The sequence below is a fragment of the Equus quagga genome, chromosome 11, assembly GCF_021613505.1.
Source record: "Equus quagga isolate Etosha38 chromosome 11, UCLA_HA_Equagga_1.0, whole genome shotgun sequence".
Taxonomy (NCBI): Eukaryota; Metazoa; Chordata; class Mammalia; order Perissodactyla; family Equidae; genus Equus; species Equus quagga.
In genome coordinates this window covers 11,499,007-11,513,249 of record NC_060277.1, presented here as the reverse complement: position 1 = coordinate 11,513,249, position 14,243 = coordinate 11,499,007, and the positions used below count along the sequence as shown (strand labels likewise).

General features: G+C 40.2%; 1 protein-coding gene across 5 annotated transcripts in view; it reads left to right on the top strand.

Moving 5' to 3' along the window:
* TPD52L1 (TPD52 like 1) overlaps positions 1-12,408 on the top strand; it is a 97,283-nt gene extending 84,875 nt beyond the window's left edge. For 3 of the 5 annotated variants that reach the window (XM_046677295.1, XM_046677298.1, XM_046677299.1), the window contains 4 exons: positions 1,908-1,922; positions 3,508-3,546; positions 6,603-6,663; positions 11,793-12,408. In XM_046677295.1, the coding sequence (XP_046533251.1) occupies positions 1,908-1,922; positions 3,508-3,546; positions 6,603-6,663; positions 11,793-11,921 (244 nt within the window). In that variant the 3' untranslated portion in view covers positions 11,922-12,408. The remainder of the gene's footprint in view (positions 1-1,907; positions 1,923-3,507; positions 3,547-6,602; positions 6,664-11,792) is intronic. The other 2 variants (XM_046677296.1, XM_046677297.1) reach the window with 2 other exon arrangements.
* Positions 12,409-14,243: the final 1,835 nt, after the last annotated feature.

The following is a 14,243-nucleotide window of genomic DNA, read 5'->3' as shown; positions in this document are numbered from 1 at the left end:
TTTATAAGATTTATTCTCCACATACATAGTTGAAATCTTTCACTTGAACACTGGGACCTCAGCATAACACTAGAATAGTGTTTCTCCATCTTTAGGGGGCCTTACGAATGCCTCTGAAGCTTGTTTAAAATACATATTCCCAGATTCCACCTCTCCAAGATGGTGCCTCCGTGGGTCTTGGGTGGAGTCCAGGATCTGCATTTGTAACACGCTCTCAGGTGATCAACTTCAAGTAGTCGGGCTATGAGGAGGCCAGATGTACCTTAGCTCGCTTGTACCGGAGTGTTCCCAGTTAGAAAATGAGGAGAAGAGTAACAGCGTCATCGGGTTATTATAAAAGTAGCAGAAAAGAGCCTGACGTGTATTAAGCACTCAATAAATGCTAGTTTTTATCTTTACTAAGTGACTGCCTCAGACAAGGTGGCCCGACCTGATGGAAATTAGGGAGAGTCCATTGCCAGGAGCGCACAGTATTTCATAAAGGCTCTGCTTATTTTTCTAAGTAGAAAAGAACAAAACTGTGTTTCGCATGTGCAATATGTTGACATATTTATGTGCACACATTAATTGGGTATAATATCAAGGTTGTGTTGACTTCTTTTCCTCCTATTTCAGTGTGGCTCTGTTTCAGCATAATGGGTAACCCATTTCCCAGGCGTTCCAAACTTTTCATTAATTACCGTTCTGTATAGAGGCTACAACTCTCATTATAAACTGTGGCTAAAAAAATATTAGAAAATGTAGCTTGTCACTAGAGACTCAAATATGGCCCTGTAATATTTTGTAGAGTTTGCAAAATTCAGACCTACATTTTTCTCAAAGTATAACATCTAATGTTTGTATATAAATGAGGATAAGTCCCTGTGAAAGCAACGTTTTACAAAGAATTTTTAGTTTTAAATTATGCTAGAACAAGCAATATACGTAAAAGTCATATTTGAAAATTGCTTATGTTAAATATAGTAAAGATTCTTAAAGGAGGAGAATTAGTAAGTTTTTATTTTTCATTCAAATTAATTTGCCAGTTTATGAAATGATAGTGGGGAAATTTTAAAATTTTATCACAGACATTTGACCTTGAACCCCTTTTATGGTTTAAAAGTATCATATTACTCTATATGTTTGTTAGTTACACTATAAAATTCTTTTGTACTTTCTGGGAACAAATTTCTGAACTTGTTTAAAAAAGATTGCCACCAAAATTTAGATACCTGGGAAGAAAACCAGTACCTCTAGTTTCTCTTTAAAATAATTCCAAGTTAGTACTTAGAGATTTTGAAAACCTAGAATTTGGTCCTTTTAGTAACTGAATGAAAAGCACTGTGTTAGGATTTAATTTAAATATTTGATAAAAATAAGTAATATTTCCCTAGCTAAGATTCTCATTTTATCCTGATTGCCACTGAGTGAAGTCCCCTCAGTCCAGTCAAGGAACCACTCCATCCCCTCCTCCATCTGTGAAATGACACTGTTAATAGCCACCTAACTAAAATGCTTCCTGTGAAGTTAAGATGAGGTCACATTTATGAAAGCCCTCTGAAGAAATGCAAGCTGTTGAAATCATGTTTACAATAATATTGGCATCTTCTTGGCACTTCTCAGTGAATCTGTTCAAGCTGCGTGTCATCTACTGGAGGTAAAATCTTTGGGGGAGGCATATAATTTTATTAGAGTCCAACCGTCTCTATATATCCATGAGAATAATAGAAGCACAACTTAAAACAGGTTGGTAAAGAAATTGTTAAGACATGTTTAAAAAGCCACGTACTCAAAAAAAGGTAATGAATGGAGTTGCCTAATCTTTGCTTTGGGGCTCTTGAAAGGGGACGAGGGGCAGTGCGGTCGTTTCTTGGCATCCTGATGTGCTAACTCTGCTCCTGTTCTCTCCTGTGCTGCCCTGGCTGCAGGTCTCACTCCATCGGGTAAGCGCTGCCTGTGGGGCCCTGCGGCTTCCTTGCTGCTCCTTCCTCCCCAGAGCCCGCTGTTCCTTTCACACTGTGGGTGCCTCTGCCAAGAACCTAGATCTATTTTCCCCAGACTGTTCATGACCAAGGAGTTACAGAGTATAGGGCGCCTGAGGCATTTGAATTTATTTAAGCATAGATTGATCTCATTGCTGAATCATATACACCAGTTTCACTTGCTGAGCAATCTCTTAGGAATCTCTTTCTCTGCATCATTCCTTCCTTCATTGGCAGAGGTCCTTAGCTTTGAAAGAAGAAAAAAAGGAAGTGGACACTGAGAGTTGTGTATGTTTATGGAACTTTAGAAAGTAAAGTAGAGAAATAGAAAATTATTTTCTCTAGACTGTCGTGTTTTTCTGAACTGCTTGTAATGGTTACCCGTGTGGATGAATCACCTTCAGCTTCCTGTCCCTTCTGAAGCTGAAAAGGGGGAAGGTTACTGGAAGAGCACATATGTTGGGAAGTGTGCAGTTGTCAGTCCCAGGCCTCTGAATGGAGCTTTCTTTTAGCTGGAATCTTATTATATACTTTGTTTTGGGGAATTTTTTTTCTTAAGAAAACTGCCTATATTTAAAGAGATGAATAGGTTGATAATGCTGATGAATTTCTTTTAATGTAATTTCTGAGGAAATATTTTACCTACAGTTTCTAAATGGAGTTGGAGGGTAAGACCATAAGTGTCCCCTGAATTTCTCTGTCCTTTTCTTTCTGAGTTCTAGTAAAGTGCTGCTCCTACTTATGACCTCAGGGGATATTGTTGGGGAGGGTGATGCGTTTGATCCCTTACCTGTTAGCTTCTTGGGAGAAGAGAAAGCAGGAACAGTGTTGGAAAGTGTGATGGGGGAGCACCAGCTTAGCAGAATGGACCCCATTTTGCTTCACCCAGCCTGATTTCTGAGTGGAACTCACAGAAAATAACAGGCAATCAATCAGAGGGAAGATGAGTCAGCTACTCTAGGATTAATAGGATGAGAAGGCTGACGCTCTTAGAGTTCTCGGAAATGGTGGTATTTGTACCAGATGTTCTGGAATGAATGCAGAAGTCCCTGCTCCTGTGTTGACTGTGTTTGCCTGACACATGTTTCCTTGACTGTCTTACGTTAAGTATGTATATTTCTCTGGAGAGTTTCTCCACAATGGAATGTTTAGCTTTTACCTGCCTGGCTCTACTGCCTGGACACTGCCCTTCCTGTCGTCCTGAACAGAAGGGAGCTGGACCTGGAGAGGATGCCCAGGGGCCACCAGGCTGACCTGGGGGAAACCAGACATTCTCCTCAGATTGCCTGGCCTACAGAGAACCTACAGGAAGTAAAATAATATGCACCTATGGACTATCTACTCTCCTTTTATTACCCCTGGAAGCCACCAGGGCCCATCCTACCCAACGAAAACAAATATCATCTTGGTGGGGTGGGCAGGGAGTACTTCAGGTAGTTGAAATTGCCGTTTTAGAACTGTGAATAGGGAGTGTCTCATGTACTTACATTGTGCTATCTTCTTTTTTCTTTCTTTTTTTCCCCTTTAATCTGCCTTTGCCCTGAAGCTACTCCATTCGCCATTCCATAAGTATGCCTGCTATGAGGTAATGTGTGTAAAATACTTTACATAATATTAATGCAGAATGTGTATGAAGTGTTACTTTATTGATATTTATTTTGTAGGGTTTTCCCCCTTTATATGTAAGGAACTTCCATGACCTGTCGTATTCTCTTTTCTGATGGTCTTCAGGAGAAAAGGCTGACAATTCTGTAGAAGTGTTGTAGGTACAATGAGCTTGGGCTTTTGACCAGACACGCCAGCTTAAACCCAGCCTCTCCTGATCTGTATGACCTGAGACAAGTTACTTCACCCATCTCAACCTCCATTCTCTTATCCGTACACTGGGAGAAATAAGACCTGCCTCCTGTGGTTGTTGTGAGACAAAGTAACCTGTGTAAAGCACTTAGCACAGGGCCTGGAAGATTCCGAGCAAACTTGCAAAGGTAAAAATATGTTTCCTATTTCAGCAGAATTAAATGCAAGCCTGGGAGAAAATTTAGATGAAAGGATAGGAGACTAAGAGGAATATGGTTCAAGAAAGGATATCATAAGGATTTTTAAAAGTAGATATTAAGATGAAGTGTCTGTTATACAGTAAGAATGTCATTAAAATTACTGGCCGGATGAGAACTTCTGAGAAGGATGCTCCCCGCTTCCAGTTTGCATGGTTTAGAGACACAATCTAATAAAATCCCACTCACTGTAATACAGTATAGAGGAAAGAATGTTAGACTGGGAATCAGCAGATGCATTGTAGCCCAGTTCTGCCAAGAATGAACTTTGCAGCCTTGGGAAAGTCACCTCAGTGATAATCAGTTAGATCACGTTTAAAATAAGAGTCTAGAACCAGATTTCCTGCTCTTCCCTTGGTGCTCCCAGGAGCCCTAGAGCTGCCTTGGGCTGCGTGGGAGGAGGGGGCGGGGGGCAGGGATGAAGCCTCTGGGACCCTCCCCTCCTTCAGTCAGAACTGCCCCTCTTCCGCCTGCTTTCTGTTATATATTGTGGTGTAAATACGTTATAGCTCAGGTTCAGTTACTCTGAATAGTTTGAGACCACTGAAGCCAAATTCTTTCTAGGGTCATTTGCAACTGCAAACTGTGTGTAGTTGTAAAAGATATGATTAAATCTGAGTAAACATTTTCTCCCTGTTCTCTGGCACACATTCTGGAGATTTTCTGTCTGTTTTATTATATCTGGTGATGTCTCTTCTACACTGGGGTTATTTGGTTACTTTGGAAATTTAACCATGGCATTTGATTTCCCTAATTTGGTGGTAAAAATCGAGAGCATAGATTCAGGATTGCTTAGTCTGTCTTTGAATGACTTGCTCCCCCTAGCATAAAAACACCCAAATTGAGTAGCACAGTGTATGGCCCTGAGCTCTTTTACTGTTAACTTTTAAGTCTGGGTATCCAAACAAGGCTTCCAAAAAATTAACATGGTTGTACTCTGTAAACCATGAATCCATCTAGTGGCTTATGGATCAAATGCAGCCCTCATGAGCTTGCTTGAAATTAACTTAAAAAAAATGATTTCCCTCATCTAACATACCCATGAACCATGAAGCTGAACTGTTTGCCCACTGTGGTCCTGTGTAACTGATGGGTGACACCAGTTATGTGAGCAGAGTGGACCAAATAAAACTTGTGGTGGAAGTCAGGTGTCAATAAGAGTATACTTTTGAGTCATTCAAGTGTAATTTCACTAATATTTCATCGTGAAACAGAGGTCTGATGGAGGATTACTTATAGGAATTTGACTTATGTTTGAGTCATATGCAAGATGTGATGCTGTGGTTGGGCCCTCTGAACTCACCGTTGTTAATTCACATACCTGAATGCAAATGCTTTTCTGACCATCTGGAGCATCAGGGTCTCAGGAGATAATCCTTAAGAAAGTCAAATTCACTCAAAAACATATTCTCTACATAGTTTCCTCTGGAAAGTGCTAGAGCCGTGCTTCATCCCACACCATACAATGAAGCCCCTATTTTATAGCCACTCTCTCTTATGAAGTTTTCTAGGCTATTCCTCTTATTTTATTTCTTCTGCACTCTGGAGAGATACCAAGTAGCCATTAGTATATCAAATATACTAACATCCAGGTGAATTATTTGACCTGAAAATCATGGCAGTCGTTGTTAGTGAAAGCTGACATGGATACAAGATTTAATATACATTTTTAGTTCAGTTCCTGGTTCTTTAGTTGTACTTTGTGATATCATTTTTAATGGTAATGATGACATTAAATCATCATGTCGTGTGGCCAAATTCAGTACAGGAAATAAAAAAGCACCAAATGAAGTGTCTAATGCTTCAAGTAAGAAGATGGTATAATGATTATTTAACACGATGGATGAGTCACAAATAGTATGTCAGTCAACTGCGAAGGTTCTCTCTGGTAAGAGAATGAGTAAGTGTCTCCTCTTTGAGAGGAAAAACAGCATGTGCTTATAACGCCATCTTGATCAAGGCTTAGACAAGTAATGGGTATATTTCAACTTATAATGAAAGCATTGACTTTTAGAAATACTGCTTCATGGAAGTTGACAAAATGATTACTTTTTAAGGCACTGGAAAGAGAAAACTTATGAACCGTTTTTTATCTTGAGCTATTTCTGTCTTGTCTCACATTCACTGAAATAACTAACTTTTAAAATTCCAAGTGGGAAAACTCAAACATGATATTCTTCAGATAGACTTTCCATTGCTTACAAAAAAACTGAGTTGGGAAAAGGAGTTGTTGCGATAGAAACAATTAATTAGTAAATGAAAAATGAAACTACCTTTGACTTATTGGAAATGATTTATGGTTCACCATGGAATTGTTAGAGCTGTATCATTGTCAAATGCTATATTATTTATTATACAGTTGAGTATCTGACTACTTTACTTAGAAAAATTCTGTGGCAGGTTATGGTTTCTGGATCTACCGTAGCAGAAGTGAAATGTATTTCAAAACATGGCCGGTGTAGGTGGCAAACCTACATCCAGCTCTGGTGCAGAGCTGATGCTCACGAATAAGAGCAGAAAACCACATGGCAAGGTTGCTAAGACAGCTTGGTCTTTGGAGCTGACCTCTCTTTTTTTGTTATTTTAGGAATTCTCCTACTTTCAAATCATTTGAGGAGAGGGTTGAGACAACTGTCACAAGCCTTAAGGTACAGATGAAGTGAATTTTGTGTCATTGGGTCCATTGAATCAGGACAGCTCAGTCATTGCTGTGGTTAGTTCCATAGGTGGGGCTGTCAGCCGCCGGTACAACCAACAAGGCAGCCTTGTATAGAGTCAGTCCTTTTCTTCACATATAAATCTATAAATAAAACCAGCATTGAATAGTGTTACTGTATCCTTACAGAGTTGTTTGTATAAACCATTTAGGGTGAATTGTTCATTAAAGTGAATTAAGGTTTGTATTCACCTCTTCACTGGTTAGAACTCCTAATGCCATCCCCCAAAAAGTAGATATGGGAGAGAGGATTGCGGATAGGATGAAGGATATGTGAATTCTGAATTTAAAGTGTAAGTGAAAGTTCACGAACAGCTCCAAGCTCCTCTGGTTTGGATGTGCACTAGCAAACATGAACTTGGCTCCATGTGCTATATAGCCGTCCACTACTGGTCGGCTACCTCGACTCGTTTACTCGGTTCACATGTATACTGAGCACAGTGCAGTATGGTAATCATGGAGGGAAAATAAAGCTCAGCCCCCAAATGCGTTATTTTTAATAATGCATGTAATCCCTGGATATAAACTGAAACTATGCCCGTTACATGGTAGGTGCTAAAAGAATTCATTGAATTTATTGTTTGAGCAGAGGCAGGTTCGTCTACAGAGAAGAGCAAACATAAAATTAGTCTAGTCTTAGAATGTATAGACCTTTTAAAATGGGAAGAATCATTGAAACTACTAATTTATTTTTTTAAATATGTCCCTTAAACAGTGACTTAATTACATCTTGATATCATTATCCCTATTTTGTATACAGTCCATTTCTGTATTTCCCTAATCTTAATCTTAATCCCTTAATCCCTGGGAAGATTAAGAATACATATGAATTTTAACCAGATGAAAAGCAGCTATATGAACATGCTGGTTATCCAGCCTCTTGTGAGTCGTCCCTCACCATCCTGCTCTCCCCCGTGCTGCCCAGTGAGCGTCTGTGAGCACATCAGTGACTGCTTCCTAGAGGTTCTAGAAGCTCTTATTGATTTTGCCCTGGAGGGTCTTTCCTTCCTCTTAGGGGAAGGTCTTTCACATAGTCTCTACTTCTGCTTTATTCGGCCTGTGATTAGTTGTTTAAGGCAAGAATGAAATTATTACTCAGCATTTACCATGGTTTCATTTACCAGCAGTTTCTAGTTGTGCAATTTCACTACCCTGCTTGTCAAAATCATCACTCATTGAGTAATATTGGGACCAATAGGGACCACTAAGTTGCCCCCTTTTGTAGGGAAAACTTTTGATAGAGAGGGCTATGCAGTATTTTGGACCTTTCTCTTGCTAGAATATCTATTCTCAAAGCAAAAGCCTCAGGAGATCCTAGGAGTCCATTTCTCAACATTTGCTTCTCAGCCTTAGACATTCCAAAGAGGATGGATTCTGTTGCTTGTTAGACAAGTTCTGACATAGGAGAAGTTGTACCTTTTAGGTTTTCTTTAGAAGAAGGAGAGATGAAGAAGCAAAAGAAGAATAAAGAACAACCTATTTTCATTTGCTTTTTAGGAAACTCTGGTAAGCTCACAGCTCACAGATGACCTAAGGGCTTGGTCCCTACTCTCAGCTTCTCACTTTATTCCCCCCATCGGGACGGAAGGTTTAGAGTCTGCCTCCTCCTTCAGACATGCTCAAAACTAACTCAGCCGACTGGATACTGGCTGGTGTCAAGACCTCCTGAAAGTAGATTCTGGGTCTACATGATTGTTCATGGGTTTAACAAGACTTATATCCCACCCACCTCCTATGTCATGGTCAATGCCTCATTCTTCTTTTTCTGCCCACCCAGGCAATGGAGAATAGCTAATAATCGTACTTTGTGTAAAACCTCCCACTTCCTCAATAATTAGAAATTTCTCATTCCTTTTTTCTCCAGACTAAATAATAGATGTTTAGCCCTTTTTTATCTAATTTATTTTCTGCATAGTTTACTTTTGTGTTCTAAATCTTCTCCAAAATTTCTATAACTTTCTTCATGTATGGATCCTGAGGCTGTTTTCTGCTGAAGAAATGACTCATGAACCAGTAAGGATGGGTGAAATTCCTTGCAGGTCTCTGTGCTGCATTTCCTTTCACACGTCCTGCGTTAAGCTTGATTTTTAATACAGCACTTAAAGGGGATCAGGTTCATTTTTGTGTCCTCTTAGAAATAATGTTCTGCCGTGAAGTGAGGTCCATTTCTGCCATCTTCTCACACAATCTGTCACACAACATGTGGCATTTGCACCAATTATTTGTTCTTCCTTTATCCCCAATTCTGTAGATGTTTTGATTTTCCATGAAAAACCTTCCAATTCATCATAATCATACAAAATTTAGTCCTTTCTGCCTTCATCCTTGTAATACGTCACTATATCACTTGATGACATCTGAGCTGGTGTCATCTGTACACCCAAAGAGCACACTTTCTATTTCATCCAAAACAAACAAACAAAAAGCAGACCCAGAGTTAGCTCTTATGAAACTACATTTGGAATATTCTGCTGTGTTCCAGTGAATCACAAATAACTATCTCGCTTCCAACCGTTCTGCACCATGTCAAGCAAACCATATTTTTAATGTACCTACTTTTTGATGAATATATTGCATGGCCTGAATTAAAACCTTAAAAAAAGGCAAAATATATTATAGCGATTGCTTCTTTGTGTCCTTTCAACCAGCTATTTTATGAGATTAGGCAGCCCAACTCAGTAATTCAAATAAAATTTTATGTAAAGAACAGTTATAATTTTGGGGACAAATTGACAAATCCTTGGCTGAAAAAGCCATCACGACGGGAAGAGTCCGGGAGAGGTTTGTTGTTCCCATCTTTGCTTGAGCAGGTCCTGGCCCAAAGTATTGCAGTGTGTGGTCACGACACCCACATGGTGGAGAAACTCCTTTATTCCACTCCTCTCTTTGCCAAATTGCTTTATTTCAAAGAGATTCCCTCCTTCTTTATTTCCCCATTTTGATTTGAGAAAATCAAGAACTAGGAGAGAAGAATGAAACAAAGCCCAGAAGAAAATATCAGTGATTAGTATTCACCTAACTCAATACTGTGTGACGTCGATTGCAAAAGAAAATCGGAATAAAATAAAGAGAGTGGGAACTATTAATAGCCTAGGTTACATTGAATTAATCCTGTTTCTCTCTGGGATGAAATAAGCATAGTGAAAAATCACATAGTTGAAAGCAAACCCTTCTTCCCAGGGCTAAGGTAACACAGAATGGAGCAGGACTTGATGCTCTGAGCCAGAGGTCTGCAGACAAAGGCCTGTGGGTCAAATGCAGCTGTTTGCCTCTTTTTGAATGGCCTATAAGCTAAGAATTGTGTTTACATTTTTTAATGGTTGAAAAAAAAAATCAAAGGAAAAATAATTGTTTGTGACGTGAAAATTACATCAAATTCACATTTCAGTGTCCATACATAAGAGTCTTTTTGGAACACAGCCATGCTCATTCACTTATGTACTGTCCTTCGCTGCTTTCTACAATGGCTGGTTTGAGTATTTGTGACAGAGACTGTGTGGTTCCTAAGCCTAAAATATTTACTATCTGTCACTTTCCAGAACGAGTTTTCTGAGCCTAAGCAGAGTGGAAAAATTCAGCTTAGTAATTGAACTTAAAAAGGCAGAGAGGGGGGGCTGGCCCCGGGGCCGAGTGGTTAAGTTCGTGCGCTCCGCTGCAGGCGGCCCAGAGTTTCGTCGGTTCGGATCCTGGGCGTGGACATGGCACTGCTCATCAGACCACGCTGAGGTGGCATCCCACATGCCACAACTAGAAGGACCCACAACGAAGAATATACACCTATGTACCGGGGGGCTTTGGTGAGAAAAAGGAAAAAAATAAAATCTTTAAAAAAAGGCAGAGAGGGATTTTAGTGATAATTGGAGAAAAGTGTGTGTGCACGCCAGGCAGGGTGTGGACACATCCTCCTGTGGTTTCTGTTCTTGTGAGTGATGACTTGGTGACTGAGATGGAGACAGCATTTTGGGAACAGCAACGTTATCTGTTCTATACCTTCCTTTCCCCCAAAGTGTTTTTCTATATTGTTAATGGTTAAAGGAAGGCCAACATGACCATTAATAAGACTTGCATTATGCATTTTGGACCATTAAATATTCTTTTGAAGGACTTTTTAATAAGGAAGTTTTCAAAATATGTATTTCTTATATTATAAATTGATTTCTTCCTGATTCTATTCTTTTTTTCTTTTAAGATTTTATTTTTTCCTTTTTCTCCCCAAAGGCCCCCAGTACATAGTTGTATATTCTTCGTTGTGGGTCCTTCTAGTTGTGGCATGTGGGACATCGCCTCAGCGTGGCTCGATGAGCAGTGCCATTGTCCGCACCCAGGATTCGAACTGACGAAACACTGGGCCACCTGCAGTGGAGCTCCCGAAATTAACCACTCGACCCCTCGGCCACGGGGCCGACCCCTTCCCGATTCTAGTCTTATTAGCCAATAACAAGTACACAAAAAGGGAGCCTCGTAAAGCATCCTAACTTTGCATTTTAAGAGGTGTTCGTCCTTTAAAGGCAACTGCCTAGAAAGATGTGCAGTGACCAATGCTTAAGACTTGATGCAGCTCCAGCTAGGAAAGCGGAGACCAGAAATCCCGTTGAGCCTCTCTGCCTTTTCAAAGGACATTTGTCAGAAATCCAGATTGCCTTGCTAAATGCCAAGTAGAAAACCTAAGCTGAAGTCACTTAAAGACGTTCATACGTTTGCAAAATTGGGGGAATTTATCTAAAATCCAGTTCCGTTCTGATTAAATCGGTTCTTTGAGTGAGTGAGTAGAGAGTGCAGATCCACAGATCCGGATATGCTCCCGAAGGGACTAGGAATCAGATGTAGAAGAGATAATGGGAGTGTTGCTAAAATTGTAAAACAGAAGTTTTTAATCCAATCCCGGAGCCCAAGTATGAAGGACACCCTAGCACAGTGCTAAAGGGACCTGACTTCTCCACATCCTTTATATCCTCTTTCAAGAATAAAAGTATTCCTGAACTTGAAAGTAACCAAGCTATCTTATAAAAACATTACCGAAACAATGAACTAACTGCACTTTTGCGTCTGCACCCATTTCAGACGAAAGTAGGCGGGACGACCCACGGCGGAGGCAGCTTCGAGGAGGTGCTCAGCTCCGTGGCGCAGGCCAGCGCGCAGAACTCGGGGGGCGGCCCCCGGCGGGCCGAGGAGGAGGAGCTGCAGTGCTAGGCCCGGCCCGCGCCCCCGACCTGGAGACCAGACTCCCGCTGGGAAAAGCCAGCCCTTGACCGTCTTCTTCAACTGGCCTCGCCGCCAAGTTTAATAAAATGACTTCCACTTGTATTTGTGTTGATGATGGACCGCTTGACCATCCCACTTCAGTCTTCATAGACTGTCCTCTTGTAAAATGTCCTGATTTGAGCAGGTGCACAATTGGTCGTGACCCTTGTCTTTGTGTAATTCAACATACCTTCCAAACCTGTAGCTCTTACTTATTTGCTGTGGTGTTTGCTTGGACTCCTTTACCATGTGCATGTCTTTGGGGGCTAAGTGAGTACCCCCTCTCGGTTGAGTCGGTCCACGGGAGGGAGCTCTTTCCGACCGACCGTCTCTAGCAATGGGATGACTCTGCAAATTTCCTCAACCTGCCTGTGATCGCCCCTCACCTCTATCAATTATGTATGTTTATTTAAGCAATTAAAATAATTGACTTTAATGATGACTTTGAATTCTTGATTTAACTTCTCAGGGCTGTTGATGACCTTAAAAACGTGGTAGTTAACGATTCTGAAGACGCTGTCTTAAATCAACTTCCACTGCGAATTTAGTGAACATGAGAGTGGATCCGAAAGTGATTATAACCTTAGCCACCCTAGGATGCTAAAATAATCTCCAATTCTAAAATTCTCTCTAACCCACGTGGAGAAGTAGTTAAGTCAGGTAACTACTGAGTAGGTAAGGGATGTCGGAAAAGGGGTGGCTAGAAAACTGGAGAAGCAGAGGTCTGCACCCCCTTCCAGTTTGCAAATTGCTCACGTGAATGAAAAAAGCATCGCATGAACACAATCAGATTTCTGCGGTAACTCCTACTTTCCACATCATATGGTTCTCTTTTCTTCTGAATAGGAATATACATTTGTAACTACCAAAGCTACATCCTATAGATACATTTCTTAAATGCACACAGAATAGACGTACTAACTAAAAAATCACAATTTACATATAAATACTTAAGTATATAAACCACGTAATATATATATTTATATATTCTTGTTAGTATGTTCATTGTTCATTTTTAAATTTATTCTTAAATAGAAGTGGATATATGTGACATAGTGAAATAAAGCCAATCTGAAAATTCTATGCAAAGTAATAGAGCAGGACAATTTGCACACCTAAGTGAAAATCAGACTGGGTCAGGGCCATCATCTCTGAGGCATGGAATCTTAGCAGAGAGCGCTTTGGGGCTGTAAACATGAACCAGAGTGGACAACTGTGAACAACAAAGCCCTGCCAGTGGGAACGTTGGCATTCTCCCTAATTTATCCTTCCAGCCTGTTGGTTGAAGCCAAACCCCATCCAGCTGGCTTGTGACTGTGTTGCTCGCCCGCTGCTGCACCGGTTCCAATCTCTCTGAACCCAATCTGCAGTTGCCTGGTGCATCTGAAATGGTCACCTCTTCTAAACTCACTGCCACCTTTTTGACAGCACTCAGCACACTGCATTGTATTAGGAAAAGCAGAGTTATGGTTTTATAAACAAATATCTTAATTCACCAACCAATTTCTGCACACAATAGTCTCAGCCTTACAATCTGAAAACACAGTATTGAAATTGGATAGAGAAAGAATCAAGAAAATTAGTGTTAATGCTTCAAAGCTTCAAATATATTTTAGTTGTTTATTTTAAACCATTCTTCAAAACTTCTGATTTCAAATTCTATATTCATGCCACCCCTATTAATTGAAAAGTTTTTAAAAAAATTATTCACTCTAATCTGGGAGTGATATAATGACAATGACATGGGTATTTTTTCATTTTGTCATTAGACGTGTGTGAATAAGCCACATCACTTGATGGAGCATAATAACTAAATCACTTGTTGGTAGGGGGGGTGGTCTTAGCCTAGCGGTTGCATTTCCTCACTGCCTAGTCACTCAAGAGCTGCCTGTTTCTCCTCCATTTCTCATGTGCCAGCTCATCCCAACTGGAGTGGCTGCTCACTCCCTATTCTGCCCAGCTGGGCTCAGTTCACACACAGTAGTTTAACCTGTTCCACAAGTGCTAAAAGGTTTTTGCACACAATGGACATAACCTTGTACTAACAAATCAAAATAACTTCTGGTCCACACCATGTATACAAAATGATGTCAATACAAAATGGATCTCAATAATCGAAAATTTCAATGTGAATTGTGATTACAAAATATACCTGCTTTTTAAAAAAGGAATTCATTGTCTAACCATTTACTGCTTTTTAGATACTATTGCTTTGATTGAAAATATTCATAAATTTACACCGCTACTTTATCTTAAACTCACATCTCATAA